Source organism: Drosophila subpulchrella, chromosome X (assembly GCF_014743375.2).
Source record: "Drosophila subpulchrella strain 33 F10 #4 breed RU33 chromosome X, RU_Dsub_v1.1 Primary Assembly, whole genome shotgun sequence".
In the NCBI taxonomy this organism is placed as follows: Eukaryota; Metazoa; Arthropoda; class Insecta; order Diptera; family Drosophilidae; genus Drosophila; species Drosophila subpulchrella.
In genome coordinates, this window is record NC_050613.1 from 17568003 (window position 1) to 17585294 (window position 17292).

At 38.5% G+C, this 17292-nt stretch overlaps 1 protein-coding gene across 2 annotated transcripts in view; it reads left to right on the forward strand.

The window, feature by feature from the left end:
• Nucleotides 1-14465: 14465 nt before the first annotated feature.
• The window catches only part of LOC119557774 (netrin-A), a 52405-nt gene continuing 49578 nt past the window's right edge, over nucleotides 14466-17292 (forward strand). For both annotated transcript variants that reach the window (XM_037870672.1, XM_037870673.1), the window contains exon 1: nucleotides 14466-16095. In XM_037870672.1, coding sequence (XP_037726600.1) covers nucleotides 14964-16095 — 1132 coding nt within the window. In that variant the 5' untranslated portion in view covers nucleotides 14466-14963. The remainder of the gene's footprint in view (nucleotides 16096-17292) is intronic.

Consider the following 17292-nt stretch of genomic DNA (forward strand, 5'->3'; position numbering starts at 1 on the left):
GCTTGGCTAAGCTTATATTTATTTGTATTATTATATTGAATATATTTAAAACATATATAAATATAATGTAGGGAACAAAATTGTCTACCTATAAAGTTTATTAATTCCAGATGGAATTGGTTTTAAAATCTTATTATTTTCTTTATTATAATGAATTATTTTTAGTAAAGTTAATAGAAAATTAAATTATATCTTATGTTTTCAAAACATATGCTTATTCAAGCTCATTAACTAATTATTAATTTAATAAATTATCCCATCATTTAGTAACTTATGGATCAATTAAATAATATAGGAAATAAATAACAGTTAAAATTTGCCCAATTAATACATAAGGTTCTACAACTGGGCGAGCTCCAATTCAAGTTAATAAAATTACTGTTACTAATATAGATCAAAATAAAATTTGATTAACTGGATAAAATTCAATTCCTCAAAACGTTCTTAAATTATAAAAAGGTAAAATTATTAAGATTGCAATTGATAAAACTAATGCAATAACTCCCGCTAATTTATTAGTAATAGAACGTATAATAGCGAATGCAAATAAAAAATATCATTCTGGTTTAATATGAGCAGGTGTAACTAATGGATTAGCTGGGATAAAATTATCAGGGTCTCCTAAATGATTTGGACTAATTAATACTAATGAAATTAAAATAAAGATTATTACAATAAAACCTATAATATCCTTAAATGTAAAATAAGGGTAAAAAGGAATTTGATCAATATTAGAATTTAACCCAATAGGGTTATTAGATCCTGTTTGGTGTAAAAATAATAAATGAATTATTGTTATAGGAAGAACAAAAAATGGTAAAATAAAATGAAATGTAAAAAATCGAGTTAAAGTAGCATTATCTACAGCAAATCCTCCTCATAATCATTGAACTAAGTCTATAAAAATACGCATTTTTCAGTGGTTTTTCGCTTGTAGTTTGGCCAAATCAAGGCGTACAGCTAAAAGACCGACTGTTTTAAAAAGCTTGCTTAATATGCTAACGATCCCTATCACTTTAAGGAATATTTATTTTTTGATCAATTTTCGAATTTTTGGAAAGGGGTTGCATCGTCTTTTTTTGCAAAAAAATGTGTAAAGTCAAAAATGTTCAGGTTTGAATGCCAATCGATTGGAAATTAAGCAACGAGTTCAACGAGGTATGAGAATCGACATTCTGACCATTATTTGCATTATGACAGCCAAAACACTGAAATTTTTTGGTGAAAAATGGGACTCCCATTATTGGTCAAACATATACTTTTCTTTGACGGTCTTTTAATCGTAGTTTAGCCAAATTAAAGCGTACAGCTTAAAGATCGACTGTTTTGAGTAGCTATGCTAACGAACCTAATCACTTTAATAAAAATATATTTTTTACCAATTCTCGCATTTGTGATAATATCCATAAAGAGGAAATGGCACTTTCTTTGTCGCTGAACTAAAGCATAATTGAATTCCAGCCTTTCCAATCCCCTTGAACATTCTCGTCTTGCTGGGCTCTTAACTCCAGTAATCTCCAGCAAGTTGCTGGCTAAGTCTGGAAATCGGTTTTCCCAATCCGCCGAGCCGAGTGCCACGCCCAATCGAAAACTCGAATAATCGAAGAGCATCGCTGTGAGGAAAAGTGTTCTTTGCTGTTTTTCGCAGCTACTTGCAACTTGCACAATGGGAGTATAAATAAATAAATAGAAACCACTTTTCGCGCCCCGCACGGAAATGGCAAACAAAAAAGGGGGTGGTGGGCGGTTTTGACCAAGGACGGCCATTGTGAAAAACACTGGGAAAGCGAAATCAAAGAGGAGAAACACTTAAAAAAGAGCACACCAAAAAAGAGGAGAAAAAGGGTAATGGTAGTGTTGTCAGTTTGGCGCAATGCTCATTTTTCTTTTCCAACCCCCCACCCCCCCACTTTCACCGCTTTTCCTCCGCCCTTTCCGCTTCCGCTTCCTCTTCTTCTTCTTCTTTGTGCAGCGGACTTGAAGCGGAAACGGAAGTGCCACGTCTTGAGATGGCGTCTCCTTCTGGTCGGCAACTCACCGACTGACTGACTGACTGACTGGCTGATTGAGTGATTGACTGGTCTCGGCTGAAGTTGCCAACTGGCTGGCGGAGTTCATCTTCGTTTTGCTTAAAACTTAAATTCATTTTACCTTCTGAAAAAGCTTCCCCTCCCCTTTTAGCACCCCTTTCCTTCGAGAATTGGCCATCACTTAATGAAGTCGTTAAGCGGTTTGGCTTTGGCCCGAAGGGGGCGTGGCCGGGAGGCGCCTTTTGGGCTTTTAATAGCTTTTGGCTCAACTTTTTATACCTCCCCGCTTTCTTCCGCTTTTTATCGGACTTTCTGTCCAAACCGAAGACTTATTACTTAATGATGATGCGGCTGCCATCGAAGTTGAAGCCAATGCACTGAAAGAAATCGAATTATTGGGTAGGAACTTTTATAAAACATACAAATATCTTTGTATTTCAGAAATCGTAGTCACAGATAGTGGATAAAATGCCTGAAATCTTTCTTTAATATTAATAAAGTATGATGTATTAATTTATATTCATATCAATACAGAAATTGTTTCTTATTGTATACCCTAATTTTTGTTCAGTGCACATCCAGCATTCCATTTCTTTCCGCTTCATTAGATGCGCCCTTCGAAGACAAAAGAGTGATTCGTGAGGGGGCGTCAAGGCTCATTGTAAATGACTTTTAATTGTGGAGCGATAAAATGTTTTATTTTCCAGCATAAACTCGAACTGTGATGGAAAGTCGTGCCAGCCAAGTGAAACCAGTCCAATCAAAATGTTAGGAGATTATTACAACATTTTAAGCCACAACAAAATCAAAAATAAACTACTACTTTAAGGCAGATGATCAGAATTACATTGGATCTTAAAAATAGACAACATAAAATTAGGCAACCAAATTTACCTGCTTTAATATAACATATTTTCTACCACTCATTACGTTTTTATGTACAATATATAAAATATTTTGTATGCGGTAAGCAAGAACATAAAATTATTTTTAATATAATTCGGGACAGATATAAGGGAACAATCGATCATAATAGGTATTTTTAAAGTTACTCAGTTTAAAATAAAAGAAAAACACGAAGTGCCTGTGAACCTCCTATTATCTTTGATTATTCAACTATTTAGATCTGTTTTTCCAAGTTAGATGGGTTGGATATTATTATTTTTAGGGGTGCCATTGAAGACGACTGTGCAAACAGATGATGCTCAGTAGTCGACGTTGGCATAAGGTTTGCATAATCTCCATCAACGGCAATTACCCAAACCAGAGCCAAAAAGGGAAAATCGGTCCAAAAAGAGAGTTTCCCAACACGCAGAATTGACATTTGCAGGCGACGGCTTAAAGGGCGCGCCCATTTGGGGGCGTGGCTCGGGGGAAGGGTAAGCGGCTTAGTTTTGCCGCAGTGTAAAAGTCAAAAACTCAACAAAACACATACAAAGGCTGCGAAAAATGGTTAAAAGCATTCAGGCAATGAAAAGGACATTAATCGCATGGCGGGTTATTAACTAGTTTTTAATAACTGAGTGAATATACATTTTACAGATCCAAAGCCAATTTGCTCTTCTTTTATTTAAACATTTAACAAATTGGAAATGCAATTAAATGAGATAGGATTTTCTGAACAAAAGGCTTTTTTATATTCCAATAAAAAATAAAATTCCTAATTTTATATTTTAAAGTGTGTATAAACCTTTATTTAAATGCTTTTTAACTAGTTTTTAACAACTGAGTGATTATAAATTTTACAAATCCAAAGCCAATTTGCTGTTCTTTTATTTTAACATTTAACAAATTGGAAATGCAATTAAATGAGATACGATTTTCTGTACAAAAGGATTTTATATTTTCCTATATTTTATTATTATATTTTATTTAATATTTTAAAGTGTGTATAAACCTTTATATAAATTCTTACTAAGGGCTAAATAGGTGTTTTGTCCCCAGCGAGTTGAGCAATCGGCGCCTAGACAGTTCAGAGACAAAGGCCAGCTGGCAGACGTCATCAACATTCAACATCCCACATTCAACATCCACAGCCCAAACATCATCTGATTCATCATCAACATGGAACATCATGGGGTTCGGACAATTTAAAATGTGAAACACGTCTAATCCTTTGAGAGCTGTCACAGTAAACGTGAATGGGCTGCTTTCCCTTTTCCCAGCCATCTGCCATCTACCATCTACCATTTCCAGTGCAGAGTGGCCAGTGGTCAGACATTTATGAAAAATGATTATAAATGCACAAAGCATGCGACCAGACAAGAAATGGCAGAGGTAGATCCACCATTTTCCCAGCTTTCCCCCGCTTTCCCAGCTTTTTCCACCAGGACGCAGGACCTGGGAAACAGGATAGCACCCTGGGAGTCCTGCAATGTCCAGCAATTTCAATGCTAGTTGCACAAAAGTATGGCACAAAAAAAGATGGCAGATAATTAAAAATTCAATGGCCGTGGAAGGATTCGAAAAGAGCGGCCTAATGAGGTGTAATACAAATTAAGGTAACAGGTTAAGGTTTCAAAAATAAAAGAAGGCTAAATTTTAGATATATGTTACCCTCTCTGTTACAAAAAGTGTCCTTTTAGAATTACTGATTTTTATTTAGGGAAAACAAGCAGAATAATAATATTAAAATCTTAGTCAATGTTTATTTCTTCAAAAAGGGGAAATTTAATATACATGTTACCCTTTTTCGTTAGAATAAATGTTCCCATTCTTAAAAGTTTGTACTTAGCAGGCTTGTTCACTTAGAATCACTTACTTTTAACTATTTAAATTGAATAGATTATTAAAATCGTAGTTAAAGGTAGGCTTAACTTAAGATATCTGTAACCTCTTTGTTTTTACAAAATAGATTACCTACTTAATAGGCTTAGATTTTATAAACTTAATCCGTTTAAATGACTTAATTTTACTTGTTTGATTTCAAAAAGGGAAATAAGCAGTATAGTATAATTCTAAGTCTTAGATGTCTTAGAGTTTTACCACCCCCCCAAAAAAACTTACCAAGATTAAGATCTCATGGTTTTTTCCATTCAACCGACTTTTAAATCCAACTCAACCGATTCAACTAACCGATTCATCAAGTGGCTGCAAAGAGGTGACGAAGCGTGAGGATGGGGATCCTTTACGGATTTCGAGGGGTTTTTGTAAAGTTCCGACATCAGCCGCAGACCGCAAACTGCAAGCTCTGCTAATGAGTGGCGGGCAGAACTGGGATGCAGGTGAGCCATCCAGGATGACCACCTGCTCCTCCACCGGTTCCTCCTCCACGTTCTCCTCCTCCTGGACTAATTGAAACAATGCCGGACACCTTGGCCTGGCAAAGAGCTAGCCAAAAGCCAACAAAGGCAGTCGCAAAGTGGCCATCGGTAGTCGGGAGTCGTTATTTGATGAGCTCCCGACTTGGCCAACACTACCATCCCGATCCCAATCCCTTCCCCATCCGATCCCATCCCCTCTTGCCACCAATTGCCATTCAAATGAAGGCGCCAGCTGGCGGGAAGTGTTTGCCAACGCAATGAAATGGCCAGCAGACAGAAGATGGCAGTTCACAAAGGGAACGTGATAAAGGACCACGGGATGTGTGCACTGCAAATAAATCTGTCCTGAATAAAATGCCATCTTGAAATCTTTAAATTCCACCCGATTACAATCCATCCAATATTAAAATCTTTAATACTAATTATCAAAATCATTAGGTTTTAAAGGGAAATACTTTATAAGCTTTTTAAAATCCCAAGCTTAGCCTTAAAAAAATGATTACAAATATAAAACACTTCAAGAAGTGTCTTAAATTTGTTTTATTGTCTAGGTTACTTATATTTTTTTATAGCATACCCTAATGAATATAAAATCATACAGTATTATTCAATCCAGAGTAAATTGTTGTTTAAAAACGTTGTCTTACCTAAGAAAATTATTATACAAGTGCAATGTAATTTTAAAGATATATAAGCCAAGGACTTCAAAAATTTAGAGTAAATATATTAAATTTGGATTTTTTAGCAGCTTTTGTATTTGATAACTTAGATAAATATATGCCAATTCGAACAATAATGTTAATAAATCTAAATTAAATTTAAGTTTTACCTGGCTTCCAAAAATTAATACAATTTTGAAATGACATTTTCAAGTTATATGTTTAATTTAAAATAGTTTTTTTTTTATTGTAGGAAATTTATGTATGAGTATATTCATATAAATTAATCTAAGTAAAATGTTTTTCAATAACTTTGAGGTAATATATATTTTATAAATGGATGTTTAGTACTTTAAGGACTTTGGTAACTTAAGATTCTTAAAATTTTTATTTAAAATAGTTTTTATGTTTTCTGACACTTTTTTTCTCAGTGTGCTGGTGCAGGGCAAGGCAAATGACTTTAAGTGCATCAGCAGAAGGAGCATCTGATTAAGCTCAAGGATTATGTCTCCGGTGGTAAATGGACATCGGATTGAAAGGGGTGGGCCATTAGGGGATGCCCAGGTGAGGGGCGCCGAATAACAGGTGCGGTTGAGCGAGGAGGAAATCTTAAATCAATTAGCTGATGGTTTGCCCTTGGTTGGAGCTTAATTTTCCGAAGGGATTGCATAACCCGATAATGCGAAAGTGGATGTTGGGAAAGGAACTATGAGATATCAGGAAAAGCTTTAAGGATTGTAGGGACATATATTTGAAGTAAATAAAGGATCTGTGGAATATCAAAAAAAGGCTTCAAGATCTGTGTATTTAAAGCATATCACTTTAATAGTCTCTTTCGGATTAACTAAATTTAACAAGCGATAGGTGTGTGTACATTTTTCCCCTGTTCATTTTACCATTCCTATTTTCTATTTCCCTTTTCCCACCTCCGATTTCCATTCTCATTCGATGCGATTTTATACCCCACTGGCTTAGCTTGTATAATCTGTTTATCCAAGCAACGACTCGAATTTACTGTGATTCCCCATTGATTCCCTTTGATTCCATTACCCGGCTGAAGTTTGCCCCCCCAGCTGCATTCCTGTGGGTTTACAGAGAGCTGGAAAAGCGGGAAAAGCCGGAAAACCGATGGATCTGGCTGGGGAGAAACTTTGAAATCAAGAACTCATATTGAATGAGGGCCGAAATGATTTGTGAATGAGTGATTCGTGTTGGCTGAGCGGTTCTGGGGATTACGGCCTGTTGACAAGTTATTGCGAGCTGGCTTCTGCAAGTTGGCCAAGTTCAGATTTTAATTTGCGCTTAGTCGGCTTTTGTGGTCCGTGCGGTTGGCGCTCCATTTCCGTTTCCGCCCGGCCTTCGCCTTAACATAAATAATTTATCATGCACAAATTAGCGTTGAGGATTTCGGCTTTATGTCCCTGCCACAAACACGCTCGCCCCACATGATTTTCCGAGTGATGAGTGATGGCTGACACATTAGTTTGGTCCGTCCTTGCCCCAAAACCCCCTCCTTAATTTTTGCTCTTTTTTGCCTCTGGTCCCACGACGTTGACAAAGTTTTCTGTTTACTTTTGTTGCCGTTTTTTTGGCAAAGCAAAAAAAAAGAAATAATTTTGGTCAGCCACAACAATTTTTCGGCAGGAACGTGACAGCAAAAAAGGAGCACGATGGCCAACAGCAACGACGGCAAAAGGGATAAATTATGAACCGGTAGCCGGAGTTGCAGAGGAGTCCGAACACGACTTGGCTCAATACCTATGCACTCGAAGAAAAAATGGTACAAGATTTAATAGAATCGGGATTGGCTAAAGTTTACCAACCAGAAGATCAACATTTGTCTACACATCAACTACAAACCATAGTTGGAAGTTCTAGAAAATTAAAATATTATATTTGAGGACTTACAAGTAATGTAATAAGTAGGTATAATATTCGATATGTGGGCAAAATATAATCTTTTAATAATATTAAAGGAAAATAATATTCAAGATTTTTTATATCTAAAATTTAAAGTTGTCGAAACCAAACTATATTTATTGTTCATTTTTTTTGACAAAAATACAAATATACTTATGATACATATTAATAAATATACTTATGATATATTTAAAAATTTTAAAATACCTATGATATATTAAAAAAAGGTACTTGTGATATATTTATTTACATCACTATTTATATTTGTTTAGATCTTTAAAAAGTTGTTACGAAGGTTTGTTTTCTGAAAAGTCCCAGGTGTATTTTAGATTTTAATTAGGAATGCTTAGGAAAACAAAGCTTAAAAGAATGAAACCTTATTAAAGTAAAGAAAACAAATTTAATAGTTGTTCCTTGAGTTAAGCTGACTCTTGATTAATTAAAAACTTTTGTACATTTTTTCAAGTGTATCCGCAACTTTCCTGGGCATGACAGCGATGTCGTGGTGAAACGCTTGAAATGTCCTGGCCATGCTCCTGCAGCTCTTGGTCCTGCTCCTGTTTGTCCTGCACTTCTAATGTAATCAACATCTTGTAGTTTTAATTGCATTTAGCGTTGCGAGCGGCGCCTAATTCGATTGTAACGGTCAGCTAACAGCCCGGGACGCCACGGTTTTAGCCCTTTTGGCACTCCCGGCCATCCAGCCATCCAGTCATCCAGCCATTCTGGCCATTCTGGCCATCAAAACCATCCCAACCATCCAACCATCCACCCATCGCTTGTAGCACTTAATGAGTCTTGAAGGTAATTGGCTGGTTTTAATGGCCACGAGTTGACTTCGACATTCAATTCTTTGCCAGCTTCCGATGCTTCCTTCCTGTGCCACCCTACATACTATATATATTTACCCCTATTTTCCACACCACCACGATTTCCTGCCACCCACTTTTGGCAAAGCTAATTAGAAAATCAATGTAAGTAGGTAGGCATGGAGGTGTCGGGGAAAAAGCTATATTTTATATAGGGTCTCCTTCCATAATGTGTTTACCATAAAAGTGCACCTTTGATTTAGTTAGCTTCATGTAATAATTTAGTTAGGAACAGTGAGCAGTAAAAATTGAATACTAAAAAGGCATAACAAACTAATTTATATATATTTTAATAAAGTTGGTGTTAAGCTCTTAAAAAAATATATTAATTATATAAAAAATATATCTATATATAAATAAAAAAAAAATTTATATATACAACTTTTTTATTTTTTATTTTTAGCTAAGTATAACATTAGCTCTGTGATTTTGAATTTAAATATGAATACATGCTTGTAAGACATTTTTTTTAAGGATACAAAAAGTCATAGATCAAATCAAAAACTATATTGCGTTGACCAGTGTAATTTAGCGAGCCATATCATTTTATAATGATTTTAGGTAACTTTGGACGTCTATTTAGGTTAAATTACCCACAATTATTTGTCCGTTGATTTTTCGAAGGACTGGAAAAGTGAGTGGAAAATTGGGGGAGGGATGGGAGGTGCCAAGACAAGACGCATATTGCACTAGACAAAAGACAAAGCGGGCAAACAAGCAGACAGCCAACAGACAACCCAGACACACTGGGAAAGACAAGAAAAAAATGCCAGACCAAGAGTCTGGGAAACGGGGGGAGATTTTTCAGGAAGGCCGGGAGACGAAAAGACACAGCTATAGATACTCGAAAAAAACTTTTTCAATATGAGCCAGGCGGAAAGACAGCAGCTGATGAGGATGGAGGATGCGGGGCGATGTAAGTGCTCCTTTTTGAGGCGCTTGACAGTGGGATGAGGGGGAAATTGATCAAAGATCGGTGGTAGAGGTTCGAAACCGATCAAGAATGTAGCTAAAACGATATAAAATATTGTACATGGGTTATAAATTTGTTTATTTGTAGCTATAGTTACTGACAACGGATAAATTTTATAATTTGTATTTCCAAATAAATACAAAAATGTTTACATACTATAACCAAATAAAATTTTTTTTTATTTATTTACATAAATATTTTTATTTCGATTTATAAAAAAGGTGTTTTCTAACAATGGGACAACACAAATTGGCAAATTAAAAATACGAAGACCTGAAAATATTTTTTACCCACTAAACACCCACCTAAGGCCCACTGTCAGCCCGTCCTGCATCCTAAAGCCCCACTGTTCTTGCCCCTGGGTTGTCTGTGACAACAGAGAGACACATATTTATTTTCTTGTCCCATTTAAAAACTTTATTTATTGACGCTGATAGGAATCTAGTCAGCTATCTGTGCGTTTTAGTTGCACCGCCTGCTCCTTTTTCCCCTCGGCCACGCCCCCCGCCCCTGCCACGCCCCCTGGTTGGGGGGCAGGCTTTATACCTGATTCTAAATTTGTACTTATCTTTTTGTTGTTTGTATTGTATTGTGGGTCGTATTTTTTGCATGTTTGCAGATCGAGCAATAAAATCAAAGACCAACTACAGAGCCAAACACTTTGTAAAAGACAAACACAAACCGAAAGATAAACACTGGCCAAAAAAGTGACCACAAAGCTTGAAAAATGGGGGAGGGGGTATGGAGTTTTGTGTAGGAAAATGGGTTGCAGGCGTGTGAATCGACAAAGCCCTCGATGAGTGAGTGGAATCGGCAAAGGAGTTCACATTCATCGAAGTCACCAATAAAGTGAAAGAGTGTCCTAACACAAATAAATACGAGTACAGTAAACAAAGGACACTGGGAGAAAAGCTTGGGGATTTCTACGGAAAATAGTCCAAATGGGAAATAGAAAACACTTAAGTAAGTGCCTAAAAGTGTGCTATTAAATTAGAATCATGGGTTTTCGTAAGAAATTTATCAGAATTTGGAATTTTAAAAATACTGTTGCATACTTTTAGGTACATATTTTAGTGATTTCAAAAACCATATCGCGTTTCGTGGCATTTGGTCACATTGTTTATTTTTTGCATTGCCTTTTGAATTTGTTTCCAATTTTAAATACACTTACCAACTTTTCTTTGGCTTCCCCCACTTTTCGCTTGGTGCATGACCTGGGAAAGAGCGGATCTCGATATTGCCCAGCTGGTGAGGATTGTAGAGCCGTCATAATCTAAAAATCTTGCCGCCGGCCGGCCTGGCAAACAAACAAACAAACGGACCCACGAAAAGCCGTTTGGACTTTGCGCCCCATTCGAGAGCACAAATGACAAAAGGCCGGACGGTCCTGGACCACAGCCCTGAAGCCCCCGTCCATTTCAGCCCAAAGACCCCCCAGGAACCCCCCTAAAACGCCCACTCCCTGAAAACTCGGTGAAAACGACAATGCAATTTTCATTACGCACTTGCCAATATTAAGCCAAAGTTTAGCACTGTCTGGCCGCCCACCCATACAAACAAACGGAGTGGGACAAAACACAAAGGAATACTGAGAGAAAACAGGGGATATATTAGGTTTATTATAAAAATAGTTATACATTTTAGTTTTAAAGTTTGATTAAAACAAAAATAGTGCCAGCTTTAGCCTTTTCAGTTCAAGTTTTATTTATTTAAGTTTTCACTCAAAAGGCATTCTAAAATCTCATTTTACAATATAACATCTTATTTTAACGAGATATAATATATTTCTTAATGATTCATTTGCATTTTTAAATTAGTTTCTTAATAAGAACTTGTTTTGATAATTGTAATATACGTTGTGATTAAAGTTTACGATCTAAAAAAATGTACAAAATAAGTCTGTTCATAAATTTACATTATTATTTTCCGGAAAAGCTTGTGGCGAATATTCCATAATTTTTTTCTCAGTGTATCCACATAGACATCCTCGTCATGTTGTGGTCGTGGGCTTTGCGGTTGTTCCTGCCACGCCTACAACCAAGGTAATAAAGCAAAAGTTCTGATCCAGCTTCGGTGCCCTATCTTCTTCCATGCTCCTCTGAATCTCAGAAAGGAGCCGATAAGCCTCCGACCAGAAGCAGTTTTGGGTGGACGTGGATGTGGAAGTGGAAGTGGAAGTGGAGGTGGAGCTGGAAGTGGATCCGCATCAACAAAGGAAGCGGAAATGAGCCGGCCAGCTGTCTTTCAATGCACGTGTGAGGGCGTAGGTGTTGCGTTTGTATAGGCAGAGGCTCAAAGGTAATCACACTTCTAATCACCTCTCCGCTTAATTTACCAACCGAAAGGGACTTACCTTAGGTAAATGCAATGTAAAATTGATTGTGAATTTTTAACTTATTTTTGGGTGTAGATAAAAGGATTTATAAAACTAAATTCATATCATAATCTAGTTTATATATAATCAAATGAAATTATACCTAAATACCGTACATACCTGGAGAGGATCACGACGCACTGCATCCTGGAGTCCAGTTCCACTACGTTGACATCCCCAAAGATCTCCTGTTATCATTCCACTAACACCAACATATTCAACACTACTTCCGCTCAACTGATTTATCAGATGTCATAGCACCTAGGTCATGAATTTTTTGCTAGAACTAATTGGGAATTATAAGTGCCCATGGAGGGGATCACTTTTAAATGATGACGTGGCATAATGTAAAATTTAATTAATATAACATAACATATTTTTTTTTGGTATTAAATAGTTTGATCTTGAGAATTGCCTATTATACGAGTATGTTGAATAGATATTGTTACTTGTAAATTTTTGAACTTTAAATAAGTATTTTCTAGCAGTGAAAGGTCTTAAAAAGTTTCTGTTTTTTCGAATTCTTCACCAAATTCAAATGTGAGTTTTATATTAATTTTAGAAACAGACCGTTATTAAAAGCTAAGGGCGATAAAGGGCCTGATTTTACACCCAACCGTTCGTCTTATCCACGGATTAGGTGTGAGCATTCTGAATGTTGCAGCGCCCTCGTGAGAAATCGTGTAATTAAGGTATATTCCGATTCGGTTTCGACCGCTGCCACGCCCATACGCCCCTACGCCCACCCGACCACACATGCCCCATCCAAACTAATTATACGCGCCTCCAAATAAAAACAAACAAAAGCGCGTGGACGCCGATTATGAAGTATAAAGCCAAGGGAACTGAAAGTGAAACGCTTATCGCCGAGGTGCAGGCAAAATGCAGAAAATATTGGAGTAGGCAGGGGAATACTGTGGGATGGCTGGAGATATAGGGGACTGGGAATGGGACTGGAACTGGGAGCCGGGGGAAAGCCACATATAATGAAGCCATCGTCATCGGCATGACCGTCCGCTCCGTAATTACGCGCCCCCCTCTTCGGAAATTGATGATTTTCATTAACGACAAGTTAATAACTTGAGAGTCGGAGATTCGAGGCGTCTTTATTATCGATAGCCATCGGAAGGTAAACACAAGGCAGAAACAAGACGCAGAAGAATGAATTTCGTATCTTCTTCTTTTGTGCTTTGGTCCGGGAATCTCCTTTCGAGGCTCTGTTTTAGCTAAAAACATTGATTACCTAACAGTATTGTTTTTAAAATATGTAATATTTTGTTGCGATTTCTTATATTTTTTTGAAGAGCTACGTTTATATCGAGTTTTTTAATTTTTGTCAGGTAAAACTATATAAGAAAATTTCAAAAAATGTTATTTCAAAGGTAATCTTATTTTTCTTAGCGCTGTCTTTTTAGACTAAACTAGTTTTCAAATAATCAAAAATCAAAATGGGTCTTATCTCTCTTTGAAAAATGGTAAGTTTTTGTTTATTTATAATAGATTGGTTTTTGAGTTCTGACGAGCTTAGGACTATTTATAGTATTTTCAAGAAAAAACAAAAATAAAATGTTTACAGAACTGAACATTTAAAATTTTTTTTTTGATTGAGTTAATGAAAATTGAAGAATGTATATTACATTTTAAAAGACAACATATATTTTTTAAGGAAATACAATTTTTCTCGCCTTTTTTTTAAGTAAATAAGTAAAAAAATTCGTTTTATTTTAGATTTATAATATATATATTTTTATTTACAATTTAAATCTATAATAAAACGAACTTTTTTTCCACATTTTGTAAGGTATTAAAATATATGAATTAAAAATCTATAACCAAAGGAAATATCCTAATAAAACCATTAAGAAAGGAATATTTTTCAAGGTTATGGAAATATAAGATGGTTTAGTTTTTCAAATATCTTACATTGCAATCTATCTTTTCGATTACAATGTTGAATTCATTTCATTGGGGCAAAAAAGGACTGATCTGTGCAGAAATGTTTGAATTTGCTGTGTGAATGTGTATGTTTGATGTGTGTGGTGGCCCCTTTTGTTTGTTAACAAAACAAACAAAAAACAGTGGCTATTTGTTTTATTTGTTTAACTCAAAGAACCGGCAACAAATTGTGCCGCCGAATGGCAACAAAACAGGCCGAGTTCGGCAACAATGTTGCGGCCCAGCTGCGCAACTCTCGCCGGAGAGCGGCGGAGAGAGCGAGAATGTATCCAAGCGAGAGCGGGCAGCATCCGGCGACATGAGGCCAGCGGCAGGGCGGCAGCATGTTGCGGGCGGCGATCTCGAGACACACGCACACACTCGCAGTAGCGGCGCACACGCACGTGCAGACACCTCGCGGAAAAGCGATAAACCGAAAACCAAAAACACACAGTCAGTCGCCTGTGGACAAGCAGCCCGACTTGACGTAACGAACGACGCGATTCCGAGATTTGCGATTGGAGATTTGCGGTTGGAGATTTGAGATTTGGGGCCGCCGATTCGGAGATTTCAGACGCGACGCCTGCGCAAACGGCTGCCAAAGCGGCGATTCTTAAACCACTCGATATTCCAATAAATCGAATTTTGTTTGTGTGACTCCCAGTGACTTTTCAAACAAACAGTGACCTTTAAGTAACGATTTTCGAGTGATTTTCCAAACAGTTTTTTGAAAAAGTTTGAAATTAAATTTTAAAATTCTTGCTAAGTGATTACAAAATTGCCAGAGATTTGATTTTTTTCGAGTGCTTAGTTGTGGAACCTTTTGAAAATTTTGAGTTTTAAGTGATTTTTCAAAACTTCAATTTTCGAAACCTTTAAAGTGAACCAAAGTGATTTTGGAAGCTCCAACACTGGTGTTTAAAAGCAACTACTGAAGAACATGCCTCCCAAGGCGATCTGTGGGCTTTTGCTCCTAATTCTGCTGGAGATCTTCGGTGGAATCCCCGGAAGCCAGGGCATTCCCAACGATGCCTACCTGAAGATGTTCCCGCAACAGGCTCCTCCGGATGACCTGTGCTACGACAAGGCCCGGGAGCCACAGGTCTGCGTTCCGGACTTCGTGAACGCCGCCTTCGATGCCCCCGTGGTGGCCAGTTCCACCTGCGGATCGGAGGCCAGTGGACCGGAGCGTTACTGTGAGTTCCAGGAGCACGAGCGTTCCTGTCACACCTGCGATCAGGCGGATCCACTGCGCAGCTTTCCCGCCCGCTCGCTGACCGATCTAAACAACTCCAACAATGTGACCTGCTGGCGCAGTGCACCCGTGACCGGAAGTGGCGACAATGTGACCCTCACCCTGTCGCTGGGCAAGAAGTTCGAGCTGACCTACGTGATCCTGCAGCTGTGCCCCCATGCCCCGCGTCCCGACTCCATGGTGATCTACAAGAGCTCCGACCACGGGCTCACCTGGCAGCCCTTCCAGTACTACAGCTCCCAGTGCCGCAGGGTGTTCGGTCGTCCCGCCCGCCAATCCGCTGGGCGGCACAACGAGCACGAGCCCCGCTGCACGGATATCACCCGACCGCTGGCCTCGAGGATTGCCTTCAGGACGCTGGAGGGACGACCCTCTGGACGGGATCTGGACTCATCGCCGGTGCTGCAGGACTGGGTGACGGCCACGGACATCAGGGTGGTGTTCCACCGCCTGCAGCGACCCGATCCCCAGGCGGTGCTCTCCCTGGAGGCGGGCGGGGCACCCGTGGACCTGGCCAGTGGCAAGTACAGTGTACCGCTGGTGGGCACTGGACCCACGGGCAACAACATCGAGGTGCAGCCGGGACTGGAGGTGGTGCCCCCGTCCGGCGGACTCCACTATGCCATCTCGGACTTCGCGGTGGGCGGGCGGTGCAAGTGCAACGGACACGCCTCCAAGTGCTCCCCGGACTCCAGTGGGCAGCTGAGCTGCGAGTGCAGCCACAACACCGCCGGCAGGGACTGCGAACGCTGCAAGCCCTTCCACTTCGACCGCCCCTGGGCCAGGGCCACCGCCAAGGAGACCAACGAGTGCAAGGGTGAGTCATTACCACTATATAATAGAGTAAATACAGAGTTTTTGGGGCCATTTATTAGAAATGGATGTATTTCGTTGATATTATCCCAAATTTGGGACATAATTTATATCAAAACCTTCCAGAATTCAATATTTTACTAAGAACTATGATATTTATCATGATATTTATATTTAATCTTAAAATTATATTAGAGGAAGGGTGAGTCATTACTTCTGTATATTTGGGTATTACGTATATATATACATGATGGAATAGAGATTAGGGAGCAATTTATCAGAAATGCATGTATTTCGTATTAATTATTCCAAATAAGGCATTTAGTTAAATTAAAAAGATTCCAGAATTCAATATCGTAGTAGTAACTATGATATTTATCCTTCATTATCATATTATGGTAACTTACACAGATAAACTGACTTCATACTTTAAATGCAGTCCATTCAAACATTCTTGGAAAAATATAAGTGAGTGAGTCATTACTATAGTATGTAAAATATATCAATGCAAATGTTAGTCATTACTGTAATAGGTCATTCGGATATGGATTAAACTCAAGATAGAATAGATTTGTGAGCCACTTATCAGAAATACATGTATTTCGTATTACCCCAATTTTGCAATCTGGGATCTTACCTGGGCCTCGGAGGCTCTTTTACCTAAACTTCTGCTGTGTGGAATATCCCGGTCTGGAGATTTTCCCCGGGAAAATACATTCTACCTAGACGGAAGTCAACCAACTCCCCCAAAAAATCCAATCCCAAAAATGGTGAATTTTGATATGGAATTTTACCTTCGGGGCGAGTAACCCCCAAGGACTCTGGCTTTCGGCCATCCGGCCCAATCTATTGGGCAAACATATCGGGACACAAAGTTAAAATAAGGAAAATGCAGAAATCGGTGGAGATCCCAGGCGGGCAGGGTTGGAAATGCTAATCTGGAGATACGGAACGTGGGGCGGCGACAACTCCATTAGAATTCAATTTTCGAGCCAGTCGCGTGTGTTTAGTTTTCATCTTAACTCGGTCGACTTGGGATCGAGGTGAGGGTTGCTCTTTTGCCTTGGAAAGGATAAGAATTCTGGGCTAGGAAAGGGTCGAACGGAAATCTGGAGAAAGACCTGAAGGCAATAATGTTTGTGCTGCGGATTTGGCTTAGCCATAATTGAACAACTCGATGGACACGTGTAGAGCGGCGCTA